Source organism: Danio rerio, chromosome 25 (genome assembly GCF_049306965.1).
Source record: "Danio rerio strain Tuebingen ecotype United States chromosome 25, GRCz12tu, whole genome shotgun sequence".
Lineage (NCBI taxonomy): Eukaryota > Metazoa > Chordata > Actinopteri > Cypriniformes > Danionidae > Danio > Danio rerio.
In genome coordinates, this window is record NC_133200.1 from 24,414,230 (window position 1) to 24,437,607 (window position 23,378).

At 35.0% G+C, this 23,378-nt stretch overlaps 1 protein-coding gene across 1 annotated transcript in view; it reads left to right on the forward strand.

Moving 5' to 3' along the window:
- The window catches only part of ptprjb.1 (protein tyrosine phosphatase receptor type Jb, tandem duplicate 1), a 180,342-nt gene that overhangs the window by 92,756 nt on the left and 64,208 nt on the right, over window positions 1–23,378 (forward strand). The window contains exons 166-185 of the mRNA XM_073943145.1: window positions 283–339; window positions 3,154–3,192; window positions 3,536–3,568; window positions 3,908–3,964; window positions 4,092–4,154; window positions 8,737–8,793; window positions 10,896–10,937; window positions 11,190–11,243; window positions 11,929–11,970; window positions 12,229–12,282; window positions 14,306–14,362; window positions 15,077–15,121; window positions 16,791–16,838; window positions 19,710–19,769; window positions 20,266–20,322; window positions 20,633–20,689; window positions 21,325–21,372; window positions 21,957–22,004; window positions 22,527–22,568; window positions 22,943–22,993. Of these exons, the coding sequence (XP_073799246.1) occupies window positions 283–339; window positions 3,154–3,192; window positions 3,536–3,568; window positions 3,908–3,964; window positions 4,092–4,154; window positions 8,737–8,793; window positions 10,896–10,937; window positions 11,190–11,243; window positions 11,929–11,970; window positions 12,229–12,282; window positions 14,306–14,362; window positions 15,077–15,121; window positions 16,791–16,838; window positions 19,710–19,769; window positions 20,266–20,322; window positions 20,633–20,689; window positions 21,325–21,372; window positions 21,957–22,004; window positions 22,527–22,568; window positions 22,943–22,993 (1,011 nt within the window). The remainder of the gene's footprint in view (window positions 1–282; window positions 340–3,153; window positions 3,193–3,535; window positions 3,569–3,907; window positions 3,965–4,091; window positions 4,155–8,736; window positions 8,794–10,895; window positions 10,938–11,189; window positions 11,244–11,928; window positions 11,971–12,228; window positions 12,283–14,305; window positions 14,363–15,076; window positions 15,122–16,790; window positions 16,839–19,709; window positions 19,770–20,265; window positions 20,323–20,632; window positions 20,690–21,324; window positions 21,373–21,956; window positions 22,005–22,526; window positions 22,569–22,942; window positions 22,994–23,378) is intronic.

Consider the following 23,378-nt stretch of genomic DNA (forward strand, 5'->3'; position numbering starts at 1 on the left):
TAGTAGTCATATTCCATGAACATTTCTTTCAGTACAGAATTCCATGGCATGAAACAGAAAACAAACAAACAAAAAATAAGCATTTCCTATTTTACTTAAATTGTTTTTTATGAACCTAAATATTCCAGCACCCCCTGAAAGTAAAAGCTCTTAAACTGCAGCATGTACATGTCAATAATGTATATGCAGAGTTTCTAAACCTATATTTATTATCATTTTAGTAATCTGTGCAAATATTATGAAAATTGTGATTCTTTTTCTTCATTCATCAAAACTTCCCAGCAGCCAGTGCAACGGCAAACTCTACTTCAACTGCATCTCCAACATCAACTCAAACAAGTAAGTTTTTTTTATTATTTATGGACTATTGTGTGATAATTTCAATAAAAAAAAAAAAAAAAAAAAAAAAATATATATATATATATATATATATATATATATATATATATATATATATATATATAGCTAAATTCTGAAAAGTGTTGGATTCATATTGTATTTGTATTAGGATTGTCATGATAACATATATTTTAAGGGTTCTATTCATTTTTAGAATAAGACAAAGTAGGACAAACAGAAAACAATTATATCTATTTGTCTCTAAATATCATCCACACAAGTATATTGTGACATCCATAAATAATCCTGACAACCATATTTAATTATTAGAATATATATTTCAAAAACAATTGAAATAAGGAAGTTGTAACAAGTGACTGGTAAGATACACTATCCAGTGGGCCGACTTTTGCTTGTAAATAGCACACCCCCTCTGCCAACCTAGTGGGGTAACCACAGCTGTGGAAGCCTTATGTCCCAGAACCCTCAAGAAAAATGTACAGTGATATCACATTCTTCCTGCTGAGCAATATAGAAACTTGGCATGTTGGGTGGTGAGATGTGCCGTCATGGTAACCAAGTTAAGCTCCATCCCAAAAAATGTTCTGCATAGGGGTGACTGCTATTATTTTGGCTTCCCAAAGGCAAACTGGCTAAGGTGCTGAAACACCATGTCCCTCTACATCAGGGGTCACCAATCTTTATCCTGGTTGTCCTTGTAAAGTTTAGCTCCAACTTGCCTCAACACACCTATTTGGAAGTTTCAAGTAAACCTAAAAAGATCTTTAATATATAGTCTAGGATTTGACTAAGGTTGGAGCTAAACTCTGCAGGACAGAGGCCTCCAGGAACACGTTTCGTGAGCCCTGCTGTACATCATGAGTTGATCCCAAGACTTTGGTAGAATAGACCAGTGACTGTATAATTGAGAATGCAAATGCCCAATAAGCACACTCACTTTGACCATGATAAAGACTCATAGGACAGCTCTAAATGGAGGACCTTGTACTTCTTTGCCCAACCCTCAAATGCAAACCGAAGAAACTGGCTGTAAATAAATTCTATGGACAAATGAATCAAAAGTATGTGCATCTGTGTGAGCATTTTGATTGATATCTTGTGCAAAAAATTAAAAGTGTGGAGATCCTGGATTGATCATAACAAGATCTTATACAAGAGATGGGCAGCTGTGAAGCCATGGAGGTGCATTACATGCCCCCGAACTTGGTAGGCCGTGTATAGAACTGAATCGAAGAGCTGAGTCGGATCATCTGAATGAGCCATCAAGGCTGTCAAAGCCCATGCAAGAGGCATAATTGGGTTGATTGCTGACATACACCTGTCTTGGGTGACAGCACATCCTGAAGTGTATTTCTCAGGTGTGTGGGCAGAAAAACAGCATGTCTCTCACTAGCAACCCTCAAGGGTTCATACCCAGAGATTGGAAAAGCTTCTCTTGTTTTGAGAATGTGGGTTCTGCCAGCTGTGAAGCCAGTGATAAAAGGTAGTTGGAGAAACGATGGTTTGTAACTGGCCCTTTACTGAGGACAGAGCAGCCATCCGTGCCTCTAGATGGCCTGTCTCAGGGATGCTTTATGGTCAATTTGCTAGACTTAGCAGTGCCCTGGTATAGGGGCATTTGCTTCTTGCAGCAAGCTCAACATAAAATGTACTGTACAATGTAGAGCTCTCCTGCTGTGGGGGAGGTGGAATAGCCCACATATCTACCAGGTTCAGCTAGAGGTGGTGTTCCTGAATCGCTTTAGTAGCCAACATTCTTTTAAGTTGTCATAAGTGCTTAGTTGGTAGCCAAGTTTGGACCATAATGATCACTGTGCATAATCTCTGGGAAAGGACCTCCGTCATGCAGCTGCACCACTGCCAGGTAAGTAAACATTGAAAGTAAGCCAGGTAAGTGGCCATACAGTAGCATGCCCGGTGGAAGTAGTCTGGCCCTCTTGAACATGCTTTGGACCTATTAAGATCTATCGTGCCCCGGAGTGATGTCTTGCAGGCAAAAACTGAACAAAATTGCCTTCTCCACCTTGGGGATTACCACATAACACTGGGTCTTTCCACCATCAAGGATGATGAGAGTGGAAGAGCTCATCGACTGGGCAGAGGAAAGGAGTCCATCATGCCTGTGTGAGCTCTTTGTGCACTCCTAGGTGGAATTGGATGGAGGGGTTGAGAGTTATTTTACCATTCTTCATAGCCCCCATGTAGCACCTATCAAGTTGGCCATTCTCATGAACTTTGCACCCTCGTCTGAAGCCTGGATGGAATGGGCTGCAAATGAGTGCGAGGACCACAGGGTGTTTGGCAGTGGGTTAGCTTGCACTGTGATCTTCAGTGTTCACAGAAGTATGGGAAACAACTGATATGTTGTTTGATTTTTGCGATGAGGGCATGAACTGCAAGAAAACACTGTTCACATGCTGGATACCCAAACATGTAATAAAGCGACTGTTGCTGTCATCCTGGTCAGAAACCACTGTATGGTGGTGTAATGGCTGGTCAGCCATTTTGAAAAAAAAAAAAAAATCTAACCAATCAATATCTCTTTTAGAGGTTTGTTTTGCTCTTTTAAGATGCCTTTTTGGAAATCCCAGTGAAGTCCCCTGGGACATATTGAAACCCAGTGGCTGCCAGCTGATTGCACCTTGATTTAATTTGTTAATTTTTTTATATGATATGTTTGTATAATAACATTTCTTGCAATTTAGAGTTTCATTGTATGCAAAAAAAAAAGTAGTTTGAGCGTTTACCATAAAACTTAATTGATTTATCTTTTTCTATTATTAAATATTTCAGCGTCCCCTGCCAGTACTTCTGAAACATCAGGACCTACTAGTAAGCAATGCTTTATTTTATGTAGTTGTTTAAACGCTTTATTAGAAACATTTTACAAGTTTGCAATTCTTGCAAATATTCTGCAAGTTCTGCAGATATTTATTCTAATAATCATACCTTCATATATTTCAAATCACCTCCCATCATGCACCAGCACCTTTAGTAATACGAACAATGTTTACTGCTAACAGCACTTACTGTTTGTGACATTTATTAAACAATTTTGTAATAATATTCTTGTTATTCAGAATTTTGTTGTTTGGACTACAAACATTTCTGTAAACCTGTCAACAAATGTTAATAAGTGTCATTATAAGTGTCTTATTTGATCCAATATTCCCAGCAGCCACTGCCACAACAAACTCTCCATCATCAAGTAAGCATTTTAATTGGACAAATAATTGAATTGTTGTTGAAAGTGTGTATCAATAGTCACAAAATCAGATTTGTTGCTACAGTTCTTTCGTTTTGATTCGTTTAAAACAATATCTATACACACATTAAGAAATATGCATGTTTGACAGTTCTTGCAGTTTCATTGCATTTGCAGCAAATTTATTTAAATGTACATCATTTACAGAAGTAGTCATATTCCATTAGCATTTAATGGAGTAGCATACAGCAAGAAAATAAAAGTTTAACAATGTCTGGCTTATGTTCTAATTATGTTTCTGTTTTTTTTTTTTTTTTTTTTTAATAAATTTAACTATTCCAGCACCAGCTGCCAGTACAAGGTCTTCTACGACTGAGTCTCAAACAACAACATCTACAAGTAAATAATAAAGATGCAGTTTTCAAACATGTTTAGTTTTACATTTTACTATTAAAATATATTGTAATAAGCAGTGCAAATACTAAGGAAACTTGATTGTGATTGTGTTTCTTCATTCGCCAAAAAGGTCCCGCAGCCATTGCAACAACAGCTTCTACATCAACTGTGTTACCAACATCATTTCCTTCAAGTGAGTATTTTAATTCATAAACAATTTTGTAAACATTTAAATTGGAAAATGATAATTACAGGTATATCTTAGTGTTGGAATTCTGCAATATGTATTATCAATATATTAACCCTTTATGTAATTGATAACTATCATGAACTGTTATTCCTTTTCATTTAACAAACGTCTCATTAAAGAGCCCCTATTATGCATCATAAAACATCATATTTTGGTTTTGGGCATCTCCAACAACAGGCTGATATGCACGCAAGGTCGAAAAAACATTTTTATTGTCTTATAATATGCATTTATTTTTACCTGACTATCCCACCGACTTCCATATGATTTGTTCAGGGATTCATTTGTTCCCAAACCCCTCCTTTAAGTGATGCTAACCTGTGGTGATAGGTCCGATGTTCCAGTTTGTTGAGATTGGTCCACTGGGTTAAGTGCGAGATAAAGAGAAACGCCTACAATGGTTATGAAGTAGTGAGAGCAGAGTACAATATATGTGTGAGCCCAATGCAGAAATGCATTAATGCAGTGCAGTTAAACACCAGCATATTCCTCTTTTCTTAACACTAACCCCAAGTAATAACAATGTCACACACATGGGGTGTTAATGCACACAGTGGCAAAAGTTGAACTATTTTGAAAATTGACTGTGCCCTAAATGTGTAGGAACAGCTGATGGTTGCTATCACACTGACAAACAGCAAGAGATTGAGAGCACAAAACGCATTTACATCAATAAAGTAAGAAGCACCAAGGAAGAACCATACAGATTTAACCTGAGAGATACAGCACATACAAGCACAGATACGTGATTACAAGCTGCACAGAGCGATTACAAGTTACGACACAATTAAATACATATTTTGCAAACTACAAAAAACGAGGCAAAAACTTTATTTACACTTACAGGTTCTGTAGGAAGGAAAAACACTTAAATGAACTGAAGGAAGAAGAAGAACTGGTGCTAATAAACTGTGTAAAAGTTGCTGACAAAGGCCCCGTTTACACTAATGCGTTTTAGTTTGAAAACGCATAAGTTTTGCTACGGTTACGCCATCCGTCCACACTACGCCGGAGTTCTCGAGCGCCGAAAACGGAGCGTTTCGAAAACGCTGGAGAGGCCGTTTTCATTCTGAAACGCAGCTGCTCCGTCTCAGTGTGGATGATGGAAAACGGAGACATTTGAAAACGGAGGCGGGGCTGCAGACATTCGCCTCTCTGATTGGGGCTTTTCCTGAATATTAAGTAGCCTAACACGCACAGTTCAGTCCTGCATCTTCTCCGTGTAAGTTAAAACTTCGCAAGTTTGATCATGGCTGCAGTCTCTTCTTCTCAGTTTGATATGGAAAACAGACTATACCGAGGACACAGGTAAATCTTCAAAGGGAACAGTGTACTTTATAACTTCATTCACATCACCCTGGCTACGTTGTTTTACTTTCTCAACAATAAAATGTAAACATGATATAAGGAACTGCCTATTTTCATTTTAATATTAACAACTAAACAGACAGCAAAAATGTTGAGGCGCCGTGCTGCAAATATGAGCGTCATCTTCACTGTGTGCATATTTATAACAAAACGGAGCCGATAACAACTGCCTCCTTTCAATTTCAGTGAAAATACGAAACACACCCTCTCTTTGCTGAATATCAGTTTTAATCGATAATATTATAAAAGTATAACATACAATAAGTTTATACATTATAGGAAATAAAGGCAAGCGATCAGTCAATATACAGAATGTACGTGCTTACATTAATCATTAACTTATCTTTGCGCTTAGCCAAAACACGTTACCTGAGAACAAGTAATAGATTCCAATGTCCAATGAATATGTCGTTAAATAAAGACAACAAGATGAAAGAAATATTCCGTTTAATAAATATAGTGAGGTTAGATCCAGCGGGAGATGCTTGATGAGAAGTCCGACTAGCACAGCTCTCATCTGGGTAGATTGGCTACAGCGCTTGCCTGAGAGTGTGTGTGTGGTCACGTGATGTGCGTTTTCAGCGTTTTGGTGTGGACGGAGAGCAGTTCAGAAACGCTGGGTAAAACGCGAGTGTGGACGCGGATCGTTTTCATTCTAAAACGCCGTTTTAAAACTAAAACGCACTAGTGTAAACGGGGCCAAAGTCCCATACATTAGTAGTCTTTGCTGATCCTTGCATTTTAGCCACGAAACCCCCTTCTCTCAGCAGGGTTTTTTCACACCTCTACTTTGGAAAAAGTCAGGAAAGTGGGCATGTCCATCTCTGTTTAGGGGGCATTGTCGGAGGAGCAAAACACACACACACACACACACACACACACACACACACACGGGAGAAAGACAGTGACTGTGTTTACATGGACATCAGTAATCGAATTATTTGACAAATTATTAAATGGTGAACTTTAATTGCAGTTTGGCTCTTTCATTTAGGAATTTCATTCATGCCCCTCGTGACTAACAAGATATTTGATTCGAGAAACTGCTCTATGCATGTTTTTCATGCAATGTTTGTTACCGCACAGCTAATGAGAGGAAATAAACCTCCGCGTTTCCCCCAAACTTAGATGCACTCGGCATGTAGAGTCAGAAAGCCGTGTGTGTTATTCCCGTCACAAAATGCGTCGAAAATCCTACACAACGTAAGTTTGATTGTTGTGCTTATATGTTTACACTCGGTGTAATAGTTAGTTCGATAGAACTAACTTTGCCATCTGAATAAACAAGCAAAGACCACAAGTCGCTCACTTTCCAAATCTGCAGAGACAGGACAATCAACAGCAACTAGAGCCGCATCTTTATTAAGAGGAGACGAGCAGCAAATCTGGATGTCACCATTTCCAGATGAGAAAAGCTCTCAGCTAAAAAAAAAATTTCCTTAGACACGTATGTGTCGTTGACACATGTGAGTCCAGCTGCTCTCTCATAGAGAGAAAATGAAAACAAAACCCTCACTGCAGCAAATTATAAAAGCAACACTGCACGCTTGTTTTGGCAACACAATGTCTCTCTGCCATCTGAACACTGTAGCATTAATTAATATTAATGAAGTTGCACAATAGAGCGCGCTGATTGGTTTGAACCAAGTCATACTCATGAATGAATGCAACACACTCAGAGACGTAATAAGGCACTCCTAGGTACAGACGTCTAGTCCACACGCTGGAATACACGCTAAGATCTTATGGCCGTGACGCAGCTTTAAAAACTTGTTTCAAACCGGGAGTACAATTTGCTCAAAATAAGGCAAAAACAACCAATTTTCCCTTAATAGTGAAATATATGTGTCCTAATAGTGTTTTTAGCAGTTTGGGACAAATATACGACTGTCAACAGCTCAAAAAAATGTGTTTTGGCGTTCCGTTACCCTTTAAAACCAAACAGCCGGCGAATCCCATTATTTAATCAATCATCATAAAAATGACAGGAACAAACACAGCACATGGTATACTGTGGTATTGTTGTGAAAACGAACTTTACCCTTTTATTCCGCTTGGTCATCTCTTAGTGATAGTAAACTTCGCGTCATCAATCCCATGATCCTTCGCACTATGCTTGTGTGTGAAGGGAAAGGTGCATTCACTTTACTACCGGACCCAGTACTTCATATTTGGTGAGGTCCCATATCAACATCGAATCGAAAACGCAAAAGATCCGAACAAAGCACGAATCATTCATGTAACTCTGAGTCGATTCAATAGAATCAATAGTTTGAAACACGGTGCACTTTCAGATTTAAACCTCAGCTGGATGTTTTCATTTACTTAGTGCTGTGTTAAACACTGCATGGATGAAAAGTTTCAAAAACCCATAATATGGAGCTCTTTAGCAAATGTCTACAAACTTCTATAAATCAGGTAAAAGCTTTGAAACATGTTCAGTGATTTACCACTGGAGGCAGTCTGAGTGAAGCCATGTGATTCATTTGGATTAAATAGTATTACACAGATCACCCCCTGAGGGAAGAACCATTAAATTTTCTAAATGTTTTGAAACCCTTCAGACGTAGTAAAGCTCTGTTTATTGAAATACATGACCTTGCAGATGAGGTACTTCCACGCAGACTTTTAATTTTCAGCCAGCCAGCTCAAGCGCTTCCAATGAACGGTCTTGCCATTACAAAATCACCATGTTTAAGATCTGATTTCTTTAAAAATCTGTGATCTTTGCTGCCTGATGTATAAAGTTTGATTTGTACAGTATACAATACAAAGTGGGTATCAAACAAGACAAAAAGCACTGCAATGAATTTAAATTTCCCCCTCCATGTCTTTAAAATATGAAAATTTAATTTATTTTTCAAAGGAGTTTCAGCGCTAACCTTCTGCTACTGACATTGGTAGCGTTTACACTCATTTTCATCACATTTTACACTTAAACAACTAAACGAATGCTTAAGTCTATTTGACTGAATATATTTTAATTGCATTAAAACATCAAGGCTGCAAAAGTTTAAGTACTGCCGGAAGTGTATCTTTCTTACACTGTTATCGTTTTTTTGGTATGATATTTCATTCATTTGCAGAAAAGTCCTTTTATTATTTTTATTGCTACATAAACCGTGTTTCTAATCTCTAATACATTTTATTATTTCAGCATCTCATGCCAGTACAAACTCTTCTACAACTGAATCTCAAACAGCAGCACCTACAAGTAAGTAATATATATATAATTACAGATGTCTAAACACTTTATTTACTATTTTCCTCTGAATGTATACTGTAATAATCTGTACTGGTTGTGCTGGTCTATAAAGATTTTTGTCAAGGCGCAATGTTGGCACGTTGCTATTTTAAAGGGCCACGACACCCCCCAATTTCGGTTAAAATCTACTTCAGAATTTTTTCAAAAGATGCATGATTACTGGACGTGGAGCTCCGCGAGCATCGGGCAGGAGTGGGTGTAGCCAGCAGGGGAGAACGTGAGCGAACAACTGTTGTTGTCAGTTAGCTCACAAAATGAGACAAACTGTGAGGAGACGCATGAGTTTATAATTTACAAAGTTAAAATGCAAAGAAATTGACAGTGATTTAATGCCCTGCTACATTTGGTATTCGTAATTTCATATACACATAACCACAATTTATATCATTATAAAGATAAATGTGTTCATGTAAACCCTTTAAATGAGGACTTCTCCCTCAATCCCCGTATCCAGCAGACTCAGTGCAGCAGGTCTCCTGACCTGTCTATTTTAACCATTAGCCCTGCTGGTAATCTGGAGGATTTAGGCAAACACAGCAGCACAGTGATGTGTCTGGATGTGAACGAACTCCTGATAAAAGACAGCGTCCGCCATTCTCTAATTCTCGTGCTGCTCTCCCGACAAAAATGCTAGCAGCACACACACAGCTTTGCTGTATGATCGGCCCTGACAAGATCGCGGGGGAAAACATGCAACAAACCCCGTGGATCATGGAAATAAACGCATATGAGCCTTCATGAACGGCTAAATACTGTGTGCCGTGGGTCTGTGTCTCATAGCTCGGGCTTGACACTGGCAGGTCTGGTAGGTCTCATGAATAATTAAGCAGCCGGGTCTTCTCATAGGATAAGAAAACTCCACTATGAATAATAATGAGAAACCAACGCCTCACCATTGCACTTGCAGTACTGCGCTACGTCGCCGATTTTGATCCCGCCCCAAAAATCATTTTTAACCCGGAAGCTGAAATTAGCTGACAATAGCTCAAAATTATCCAGTTTTCCCCACAATTAAAGCTGACAGGTGCTAACATTGTCTTAACTGATGCTCAACACAATCAAATCTGTTAAAATAAAATAAAAAAGTTCTCCAGTGTGTCCTGAACCTTTAAGGAACTAAAATAGATTGCACCATTGATAAACTAAAAGCTGTTCTAAAGTCTAGCGCGTTAGTTATGCGCCTATGCAGGTTCAAATTCTTAATACACACAGGAAGTACAGCAATACACAAATATCTTTACATATAAAACATAAATGAAAAATTATAGGATTAAAATATTACAAAAATGATTATTTACTACATATATAATCATAAAACAATGATACCTTCATGACTGGGGGTTTTTCAGTTTAATCATGACAATTTTCTTTTTTTAAATAATGTTATTAATATAAGCAGTATATCCATACTTATATTTGTTTTAATAAAAAAAAAATATTTGTCCATCTGTCGGATTTAGGAGACACACAGTATGCATCACCATATTGGGCATAAGAATAAGACGTGTGTTTTGATATAACTTGTTTGACCACACTTCCTTGTTATTGTTCATTTATTAGTTTTGATAAATATTGTTGAAATAGTTTTGAAACAAATCTTTGCGCGGCGGTTCATTCCGATAAAAGTAAAAAGGCCAAATGGAGGAGGCTTGTTCTCCTTGTGCAGCTGGCCTGTTTAAAGTTTTCTTGCTAGTGAAGCGTTCATTTTTTCCAGTTACAAAGTCCGCTATGTAAATAGCAAATGCACCATGGTGCGACGCAACTGATTAATGATTGATTTAATGCACGCTATACTCAAAAACACACCCATACCTCAATAGGCACAACCCTGTTAGACCCTGTTAAACCGTATTTTTTCGTCCTTAAAATAGAAAAGTGGATTCGGACATGCTCTTAATGCTTTTGCAGCACAGGCTTTAGACTTTGCACATAGATCGTTAAAATAGAGCCCAGTGACTTTATTTGTAACACGTAATTTCATTGTATGCAAAAACGTTTGTCAATCAATATTAAGAAGACTGTAATTCTTTTTTTTTTTTTCATTTTCACAGATTCTCATTCAACTGTGTCTCAAACATCAACATCTCCTTTAAGTGAGTATTTTTATTCATGAGCAATTTTGTACAGATTTAATTATAGAACTAGGTACTTTAGGTGTATGAAATTGTCTTCATGTCAAGTACACACTTTGTTCATGTCGATAAATAATCTCTACAGCATTTTAATAATAATAAAAAACTATTTTATTTCCGTAGTTTACAGTTGAAGACATATTCTAGTAACATTACTTCAGTACAGAATTTGGTTTTGTGATTGTTTCTTCATTTATCAAAATGTCCCAGCAGCCTCTGCTACAACAAACTCTACTTCATCTGAGACTCCAACATCAGCTTCTTCAAGTGAGTCTTTTTCCATATAGCCTATTGTGCATTTCAATTAGAAAATTATAATTAGAGGTCAAAGCTAATTTGATGATGGTGAATCAATTAATAATACATAAAGTAGTGAGGATAAAAAGAATTAATAGTAAAAAAAAATATTTTTATTCCTACTATTAATATTCTATGTATTATTACTGCTTTATCATTAATTAGCATGTCTCTTTTTATTTTTTTTTATTTATGCATTTGTTCATTTATTTAATTATTGTTTTAATTATATTAATAATACATAACTTTTTATTTTATTGCATTTATTTATTACTAATTTTAATGTTTTTATCATTATTACTGTCATTATCTTTATTATTATTTATTTGCCTTTTTCCTCTTGTTTGGGCATGGGCTGGTGGGAAGGAAAGTGGGATGTAAAATATGTGCTGTCCACACATGATTGTTATATAATGTGTAAGCTATAGTAATACACAAACTGATAAATTAATAAATATTTTGTTGAAAAAAAAAAATTACAATCTTATTTAGTTAACTATGTTTTTTTTTTTTTGTTTTTTTTTTTGGAAAACACTCTGCAGATTAGCCCTGTGACTTCATTTGTGTAACACATCATTTCAATGTATGCAAAATGTTTGTCAACCAATATTAAGAGGACTGTTATTCTGTTTTTTAATCATCAAAATTTTAACAGACTCTCATTCAACTGTGTCTCAAACATCAACATCTCCTTTAAGTGGGTATTTTTATTCATGAGCAGTTTTGCACAGATTTTAATTATAGAACTAGATACTTTAGGTATATACAATTGTCTACATGTCAAGTACACACTTTGTTCATGTCGATAAATAATCTCTACAGCATTTTAATAATAATAATAAAAAAAACGAATTAATTTATACAGTTTACAGTTGAAGACATAACCTAGTGACACTACTTCAGTACAGAATTTGATTTGGTGATTGTTTCTTCATTTATCAAAATGTCCCAGCAGCCTCTGCTACAACAAGCTCTACTTCAACTGAGACTCCAACATCAGCTCCTTCAAGTGAGTCTTTTTCCATATAGCCTATTGTGCATTTCAATAAGAAAATTATAATTAGAGGTCAAAGCTAATTTGATGATGGTGAATCAATTAATAATAAATAAAGTAGTAATGATAAAAAAAAATTAATAGTAAGAAAAAAATATTTTTATTCCTACTATTTTATGTATTATTACTGCTTTACTATTAATAAATGTATTCATTTATTTTTATTTATTTATTATTTATGCATTTCTTCATTTATTTAAATATAATTTAATATTTAAAATTCTGTTTGGGGATGGGCTAGTCAGAGGGCAAGTACTGTCATTATCTTTATAATTTTTTATTTGCCTTTTTCCTCTTGTTTGGGCATGGGCTGGTGGGAAGGAAAGTGGGATGTAAAATATGTGCTGTGTACACATGATTGTTATATAATCTGTAAGCTGTAGTGATACACAAACTGATAAATTAATAAATATTTTGTTGAAAAAAAATCTACAATCTTATTTAGTTAACTATTTTTATTTATTTTTTATTTTTTTGGAAAACTTTGCAGATTTTTTTCTCCACTGTGTAGCATTTTTGTGATTGCAGTTTTGCCTACCTGCATATTTAGAGAATGCTTTGATTGTTGAATGTGATTGTTACTCCCATGATTTACTAAGCTGTGCGTGTGTGCGTGTGTGTGTGTGTGTATAGTGCAAAACTAAGCACCTGAAGATGGACTAAAAACCTAATTTACTGTAGTGTGTGGCTATAATAATGTGATTCGAATTTTAGATTGCAACTTTGGAATCCTCCATCTTTGAGTCAAGTGCTACAACACATACACTACCTGACAAAAGTCTTGTCATCAATCCCAGTTGTAAGAGCAATAAATAATAACTTGACGTCTAGTTGATCATTAGGAAAAGGGACAGAAGGTAAATTTGACAGATGAATCATCTGAATCTGAATCATCACAAATACTGCAGAAGACCTATTGGAACTCGCATGGACCCAAAACTTTCACAGAAATCAGTCAAGTTTGGTGAAGGAAAAATCAATGTTTGGGGCGTGAGAGAGAATGGCAACATCAACAGCCTGAGGTATGAAGACATTTGTGCTGCCCATTACATCACAAACCAAAGAAGAGGGCAAATTCTTCTGCAAGATAGCGCTCCTTCTCAAATTTCAGCCTCCGCATCAAAGTTCCTGAAAGCAAAGAATGTCAAGGTGCTCCAGGATTAGCCTACCTAGTCACCAGACATGAACATTATTGAGCATGTCTAGGGTAAGATGAAGGCATTGAACATAAATCCAAAGAATCTTGATGAACTCTGGGAGTCCTGCAAGAATGCTTTCTTTGCCATTCCAGATGACCTTATGAATAAGTGATTTGAGTCATTGCAGAGATGTATGGATGCAGTCCTCCAAACTCATGGGAGTCATATGCAATATTAATTATTTTTCCACTGCATCATGACTTTATATTCTATTCTGTTAAGTGAAAAGACTTTTGTCTAAGCAAAGTCAGACCTTAATTTCATAATTAAATAATTAAAAATTAAAAGTAAAAAAGCGCAATCTAGAGGCCTTTATCTTTCATATAAGCCACTTCTGATACCAAATGATTACCTAGAAGTCAAGTTATTATTTGTTGTTCCTAAACTTGAAAAGGCAACAAGACTGTTGTCATGTGATATTTACCTCCGACAATTGTTTTTCTGTCATTAAAGATTTATAAACTTGTAAAGATTTATATATTTTTTAATTTCACAGTATTTTTCATTCAGAAAAAAAACTTTATTCACAGTTTACAGTTAGTTTTGTCTCATTTGTTATAATTACTTGAAGTTGATAAATTAATTGCATGATAAATGTATTTTTGTGCATTGCAATATTGTTTTTATTTATTAAAAAATACAATATTTCAGTTATTTCTGTATTATATGGTATTGTTTACAATTTTTGTTTTTCTTGATATGCAGAATTTAATTGTATAAATCTCAAGAAGTATTTCAAAAATTATTATTTCTATTTTTCTTTCATCGAAATGTCCCAGCAGCCTCTGCCACAGCAAACACTCCTCCAACTGAGACTCCAACATCAGCTCCTTCAAGTGAGTATTTTATTCATGGGCTATTGTGTAAAGATTTTAACTGAAAATAGTAATCAGGTCCAAATTAATTAGAGTTTCGACACAAAATGAGTTAATATAAATAAATAAAAAAAATATATAGGGGCGTCACGGTGGTGTCGTGGGTAGCACAATCACCTCACAGCAAGAAGGTCAATGGTTCAAGCCCCGGCTGGGTCAGTTGGCATTTATTTGTGGAGTTTGCATGTTTGCGTGGGTTCCCTCCGGGTGCTCTGGTTGCACTGGAAGTGGGGTGGGAGTTGGCCCAATCTTGACCAGTTTTTGCAATAAATATTTTATTCACACTATTTACATTTACTGTTTACACAATTTACAGTAATATAATATTCTTTTAACAATATATGCAGTATGAAATTTACTGCATTTAAAAATATAATTTTTAGTAAAAAATATACCCGACATTATTTTACATTTCTTTATACATCTAAATATTTTAGCATCCCATGTCATCAGCCGATCAGTAGTTGATCCTCAAACAACAACAACTACAAGTAAGGAATGGAAAAGAAAAGAAAGCAAATGTTTTACACAGTGAACAATTTTTTGGAAAACGGTTCATGAAATATTTTTTTCCTGCAATGCTAAAATCCATTGAATGAAAAGATTTTTTTTGTATGCATATCTTGATATATTAATAAAATTGTTCTCCTTTCTTCATTCATCAAAATGTCCCAGCAGCCCCTGCCACAACAAACTCTTCTCCAACATCAGCTCCTTCAAGTGAGTTTTATTGTTCTTGGGCTAATTTTCGTTGGAAAAAACTATTATAATTAGAAGTTATTAAAGTTGCTGAATCATTGTTGAGTTCATACTATCAACCCTATCATACAATAAGGTGCAAGTTGTGTATGGCATAATTTGTTGCTATTTTCAGACAAGCGCAAGAATAATTTGAATAACATGAGCATGAGGCATAAGAATAGGACGTGTGTTTGGAAGGGATAAAACTTATTTGACTACTCTTTGTTATTATTGTTTATTTATTCGTTTTTACCACACCGTTTCCTTACTCCACAAATGTTAAAGAGTAAAGAGTAGAGGCTGAATGGAGGAGGCTGGTTCTTTATCCACACGCTGCAGATGATCGATTTAACTGTTTTCTCGCTAGTCAAGCATTCAGGTTTTTCGCTTACAAAGTCCGCCATGTAAATAGCAAAAGCGCCATGGTGCGATGCAACTGAATCGAAAGGGAATGGAAGATGACTCTGATTGAATTAAAGCACATTATGCTCAAATCACACCCATAACCATGTTAGACCATGCGCCGTGGCGCAAACCGAATTTTTTCATCCTTAAAATAACAAAAGTGGATTCAGGCATGTGCAAAATGCTTTTGCACTATTCGCTTTCGACTTTGCGCCTAGATCGTTTAAATACAGCTCTAAGGGTGCTTTCACACCTGCCTTATTTAGTTCATTTGAATCGCACTAGAGTTCGTTTTCCTTTTGATGCGGTTCGTTTGGGCAGATGAGAATGCAGCAATCGCACTCGAGTGCGCACCAAAAGCGGGCTAAATAAGCGTACCGAAAGGTGGTCTCGTTACGCTTTCAATCGAACCCTGAAGCGGTTTGTTTGTGGTGAGAATATGATCCGTACTAAAACAGGTCCAACTGTAAAAAGTTCTGCGACTTTTGGACCAATCCAGCTGCCGTAGGCCGATGTGCTGTGCTTTATGGGATATGGAGGAAAAATATTTGTTGACAGCGCTTTACCAACAGAGAGAGAGAGAGAGAGGGAAAACCATTACATGATGGATCGTTGGTAATATTTCCGCAAGATGACCATGTCGCAGTTTAGCTAAACTAATTCATGCCTCATCCTGAAGTGACGAGCGATGCATTAAAACCCTGTTTTCCAGCAGCGACCGTGCTTCATTCTCGAATGTATAGTTTGTCTAAAGCAGGCATACAATCAGTCGGCGCAGTCGTCCCTCCAGCGTAAAAACGACATTTTGTGTCTGCCGGTTTTGTTTACCTGCTGGAGTTTATTGGCATTTTCCCGCACATGAATTCTAACCAATCAATAAGCAGTTTAGGAAATATGTTCAACAACATCTGGCCAATGAGAGATGTGGATTTTGTCAGATGACTGCATTTTGGTTCGTTTTAACTGCTTCGGAGCAAAGCCAGCAGGGTGATGTGAAAACGACCCAAAGACGGCAGAAAATGCAACAATGTATCATTTATTGCCCTTGGTCCGGACCAAATGAAGCGAACTATAGATGTGAAAGCACCCTAAGACTATCAGGATGCCAGATTTTTATATTTTGAAAAGATTGATTGGATTTCATCCAGTAAAATTATACCATTGCTTATGAAGATAAAATTAATTAGAGGCATTAAAGTACTATTAAAATGTTTCTCTTTCTTGATACATCTAAACATTTCAGCATCTCCTGCCAATACAACCTCCTCTACAACTGAATCTCAAAATACAAGTAAGTAATATATATGTAGAGTATTTAGGAATGCTTTTTATTCCACTGTTAATGTATATTTAATTAATTTATATATTGAATGTTTTAAATCACCTCATGAGTATCAAGCATCAGCGCCATCAATAGTAGGATACGTTATCTAATGTTGAAATGATGTGTTTGTGCTAGAATTTTTTTATTTGTCTATTTTTATTTTATTTTTTGGCATTGTAGAATTTTATTTGATTTGTAAATGTAAGAAGCTAAATAACGGATCTCAAACTCAATTCCTGGAGGGCTACAGCTCTGCACAGTTTTGCTCCAATCCTAATCAATTACAGCTGATCCAACTAATCATGGTGTTCAAAATTACTATGCTGTGTCCCAGTACTTACAGTATACTACACCCTAAAAGTATGTATGTTTTTGTGAAGGAAAAGTATATACTTTTGAGTTTGTAACAAGAGTAAGCAAACTCGGGGACATACTACAGATCGTTATGTTGCTTAGTTATATTCCCCTGTCAATCATCTACAAATCATTCACTTTTCTTTCATATTAAATTTCATACCTCATTATAAAAGCAGTAGCAGGAAAATCTGAGTCTTTTGTGCAGAGAAATCTTCTCAGGTTTTGGGGGATGTATTTATTTAGACGTTAATATCTAAATATATCTTGATATAATTTAACATTGACATTGCAAATGAAATATAACATGGAAAACGCAATTTAAATATGTTCCTTTTGGCTAGATATTAATTAACAGTCAATCAAACATCTTTACTGAAGCCTCTGTACTTGATGGTTGGTCTCGCACATCCGCCATGTTTGTAGTTTATTTACACATTTCACCCACGTTTGTAGTTTTAATACACATCCAACGCTCAATGTATTGTGGGCAATATCAGCGGTTAGATTATGGACACTACTACACTTCGAGTTTTTACCGGAAATAGTAAACCTCCAGGAACTTTTGACATACTCTTTTCAACATACAAAGGTTTGGGACGTAGTAATTCTATTTTCAAACACTATTTAGAACGAATAGTATGTGAATTGGAATGCAGCACTACAAAGACTATTAAGCAGGTGTAATTTGGAGGTGGTTGGAGCTAAAATCTGCAGAACTGTGGCCCTCCAGGAATTGAGGTTGAGACCACTGAACTATAGTAATAAAACAAGCTATATAAACAAGACTTTATAATGCTGTCAATCAAATTCCCTTTTTATTTATTCTATTGTTTATTTATATATAAAAAAAATAATTTCATGCAAATAAATTAGTTATATAACTCTATAAGTAGATTTTCTGTGTGACACTTTCCAGAATGAAGTATGCACAAAACAAATTACTTTTGGGTGCTATGATGGTTCTGACACTGGGTTATTCATATATTTATATCTGTCATATACAGTTGAAGTCAATATTATTAGCCCTCCTCTGAATACTTTTTTCAAATATTTCCCAAATGACGTTTAACAGATTCAAAAATTTTTCAAAGTATTTCCTATAATAATTTCTCTTCTAAAGAAAGTCTTATTAGTTTTATTTTGGCTAAAATAAAAGCAGTTTTTGATTTTTAAAAAATGAATGATTAAGTCTATTTTACTGATTATATTTGAATTGCATTCCAGCATCAATGCTGTGAAAGGAACCGTATGACATTATAAATAGTCACATAAAGTAGGGCTGGGCGATATGGGTCAAAATATTATATCCCGATGTTTTTAGGAGGAATGACGGTATACGATATACATCCGGTATTTTCCCATAAATGGTTACTAGAGAATTACTAAACATTTTTTTAAGCAAAATATAATTCAAACACAGGGGTTGCCCTCCCTGTTTACAAATATACAGCTGCACAAAAAATAACAGCTGTACAACATCTTTGATAAATAAAATACAGTACAGGTTTTTCTCCTGCTTAAAACCGTTGCACAACATTTCAAATTATAAACAAAGTCTTTGATAAATACAGTACAGTTTTTTTTTCCTGATTAACACTATAAAAAGCTCTGCTGTGATGTTGTGCAAATAACAGAGTAAACAGAACCATAGAAAACAGCTACATCGTCAGAGCAAAAAAGGAACACACTTAAATAGAAACCCAACAAAAAGTATTGTAGGATAGAAAAGAACCATATTGAATGTAAACAGTAATTTGTCACAATTACAGTGTTGTTATATGTAATCCACAGTTGTGTGATTTAAAAACAACAATTAAATCAGCTGTATATGTTTTTTAGTTACACATTTACATGTATGTATTGTGCACAATTATTAAACATATCGAATATATCTAAAGAGAAGTATTTCACTCTATGTAAAAAATCCTACAGTTTTGTTTTGTTTTGACTGAACTTGTTTTATTAAATATTAAATAAGGAGATGAAAACGGATAGACTATAGATATGAGAAGTAACAAGAGTACTGTGATGAAACGCTGGTTAAGCATATAAATGTAAACAGTTATTATAACAGACCAGAACGAGCTAAATGTGTTATAATGTAAATGTAAATAAGAGACCGTTGTGTAATAAATACTGAACTTATAATCAGTGAATATGAGGTGGTTTCACTTTCGAAACGTGGTATAAATTCGTCCTATTTTGCCATTTTTAATTCTTTTGTACACATTCTTTTGTACACATTCAGAACTTGATACATTCAGGCCCGAATGGGCCAGTAATGATCCTGTCTACTGTACCGAGCGTCTCGCAAGCTGACCATGTGCCATCGGGCAGTTCGAATTGACGTGGCCTTATATATGTACAGTTGACTATATTTAGAGAGTTTTAGCAGTTATTTTATATACTACCCATCTTTCAACTGCATGCAAATTGATTTTAAGGCATTTCAATATATGTGTTTGTTTTTTTTATTTTCAGCATCTTCTGCCAATACAATCTCTTCTACAAATGAGGCTCACACAACTGCTGCACCTACAAGTAAGTAATGTATAAATAAAGTTGACTATATTTGGAGAGTTTTAGCATGTTACAGTTATTGTATATTGTAATAATCGGCACTGCAAGTATTCCACACCACCTCCAGAATATCAAGCATCAGAAGCTTACTTTTAATAGGAAAATGTGTACTGTTTACAATTATATGTAACATTTCACCACTTCAGTCAGGATCTCTTTCATCAAATATACTGTATATTGATGGAATTAGCATGAAGTTAATGTTGATGGTATAGTTTCTGGGCAAACCTTTATAGGAGTAACAGAACAATTTAAAAACCACGCATAATTATGAGTCAATGAAAATACTAATTTATAGAAAAGACAAACCCGCGCTTTAGAGAAGAAAATAAAATTGCTAATTGCTTTTCACCTTAGCACATCATCAAAATATATGAAGATAGCATTGTTGCTTTTAGCATTTTAGTATTACTTCATTTCCACCCTATTTTTAACACATCTACTGTATATATTTCAGCAGTCTCAACCAGTACAAAAACTTCTACGACTGAGTCTCAAACAACAGCGAATACAAGTATGTAAAAGATATGTACAGCTGTCTAAATACTTGATAAGAAATGTTTTACCAATGACTGTTGATGTCAATTGCATTTATAGACATTTCAAAATTCTCAGAATCTAGCAACAGCAAGTTTAATATCAAGAAATGTATACTATAACATGAAAGTGTACTATTACACATAGTTTCATCTAATATTATATACATGTATGTGTGCAGGACTTTTTTCTTGCAAAGCAAGTTTTCATTGAATGCAAAAATGTTTTTTTAAGTCTTTCAAGAATTATTAAGGAAATTGTGATTCTCTTTTATCAAAATGTCCAAGCAGCCACTGCCACGACACACTCTTCTTCAACTGTGTCTCCAACATCAACTTTATCAAGTGAGTATTTTTAATCATACAGTCAGTTGACAGAGAAGCTAAGCTAAAATGCTAACTGTTTTTATCTTAGCACAGTAAGTACAACAGACATTTTTACGCATCATTTATTAAACAATGGCTTTTTAAAAGTCAAATTTAAATTTTTAAAAGTCTCAACCATTTTCTACCTTTTGCTCACTTTGGAGGTTGGGAAGGGTTCTGAGCTCTACTTGTGCCCAATCGCTAGAAGCTAAAGACTGATAAATAAGTGCTTCAAGTTTCACGATTCAAATAAATTGAAATAAGACACATTTTAAAAACATGACTAAACATGATTAAACTACAATTTTGGAAAGTGTTTGCATTTTGCCTCTGATAACGTCAAATTTGGAGTAAAGGTGTTGAGTGCTGTGCTTTATCTTGTCACGTTCGATACTGCACACAAAAAGAACAAACAGAACGGGCAATAATTAATAATCTATTTACTAGTTAGAGCTTGTGTTCACTATTTAGAACACAGTGCCATCGAAAATTAAAGTATATTTGTACAGTACATTTTCTTGCAAAGCAGGATGTCATTGAATGCAAAAATGTTTTGTAAATCTTTCAAGAAATAATTTACTTTTGTTTTTTACTTCATCAAAATGTCCCTGCAGCGACGACACACTCTTCTTCAAATGTGTCTCCAACATCAACCTTATCAAGTGAGTATTTTTAGCCATTCAGTCAAATTGAACAGATTGAGAAGCTAAGCTAACATGCTAACAGTTTGATCTTAGCACAGTGACTAAGTACAACAGACACTTCTCACTCACACATTTTCTACCTTTTGCTCACTTTGGAGGTTGGGAAAGGTCTGAGCTACACTTGTCTCCAATCACTAGAAGCTAAATGCTAATAAACAAGCGCTTCATGTTTCATGGTTCAAATATATTGAAATAAGTCACATCAAATAACACAATTAAAAAATACAATAAAGTGTTTGCATTTTGCCTCTGATAACATCAAATTTAGACAATATATGGTAAAAGTGTTGAGTGCTGTGCTTCATCTTGTCACTTTCCATACTGCATGCAAAAAATACAAACTAAAAACAAGAGCATATTTTCATATTCACTATTTAGAACCCGTGTTCACTATTTAGTGCCATCTAAAATTATAGTATATTTGTACAGTATATTTTCTTGCATAGCAGGTTTATTGAATGCAAAAAAAATGTTTTGTCAATCTTTCTATAAATATGAAAATTGTGATTTATTTAAATTTTTACTTCATCAAAATTTCTCAGCAACCACAACACACTCTTCAACTGTTTCTCCAACAACAACTTTTTCAAGTGAGTATTTTTAGTCATTTAGTGAGCTGATGGAGATTGAGAAGATAAGCTAACATGCTAACTGTTTTCATCTTGGCACAGTTACTAAGTACAACAGACACTTTTTACTCTATCATTTATTATAAAATGACTTTTTAAAAGTTTTTCTAGGTCAGTTTTTCTCAAACTTTTTCTATCTTTTGCTCACTTCCCTGCTGAAAAATCCAGTTTAAACCAGCCTAGGCTGGTTGGCTGGTTTTAGCTGGTCGACCAGGCCGGTTTTAGAGGGGTTTTGGCCACTTCCAGGCTGGTTTCCAGCCATTTCCAGCCTGGTCTTAGCTGGTCAGGCTGGGAGATGACCAGCTGAAACCAGCTTGACCAGCCTAGCCAAGCTGGGAGTCCAGCCAAAACCAGCTATATCCAGCTTAAACCAGGCTGGTTTTGGACTATAAGCTGGTTTTAGACTATAGACACTTGCAAAATTGTTCTTGTAGGCAATTTAAAATTACTAAATTGTCTTTTTTTTACATTTATATATTTTAGCACCGCCTGCCAGTACAAATGAGACTCAAGCAACACCTACAAGTAAGTAATACATATGTACAGCTGACTATATGTGGAGAGTTTTAGCTTTTTTCAGTTATTGTATATTGCAATAATACTACAATTTAATAACCTGGATATCAAGCATCAGCAACTTAATTATTAGAAAAAATGTTTTTCACTATAAAATTACTTTTTAATACAGTTAACAGTTATTTTAAATTCAACAGATCATTTTTATTTTTGATAAATTCATTTTTTATTCTATTTATTGCAAATTTATTTTGATTTTTAATTAGTCAATGATAAATGAGTCATGCCATTGGACAAAAAAAGAAAGTCATAACATTGTTGCTTTAAGCACTTCAATAATACTTAAATTATATTTACATTTTTGATGCATCTACGTATTTCAGCACCCTCTACCAGTGCAAACACTTCTGAGTCTCAAACAACACCACATACAAGTAAGTGATACAAATGTACAGCTGTCTAAATCCTTTATTAGGAAAGTTTAACCACTGTATTGTTGATGTATATTATAGTAATCAACATTTCAAAATCTAGCATCAAAAAGTATTTAGCATCAGCAATTTCAATGTATGTTTAATTTTCAATGTTTATTTTTATCAAAATGTCCGAGCAGGCAATGCCACGACACACCCTTATTCAACTGAGTCTCAAACATCAACAACTTCTGAGTTTTTTTATTTTTTGTTCATGGACTACTGTGTAAACAGTTTAATTGATCATTTGAGGTTCAAGTTATTAAAAGGTGTCAAAGTCCAGTTTATTCTAGAATTGTCATAATTTTCTGCATTCAAAAATCAGGGTTGCTTTTGGTTTTATTTC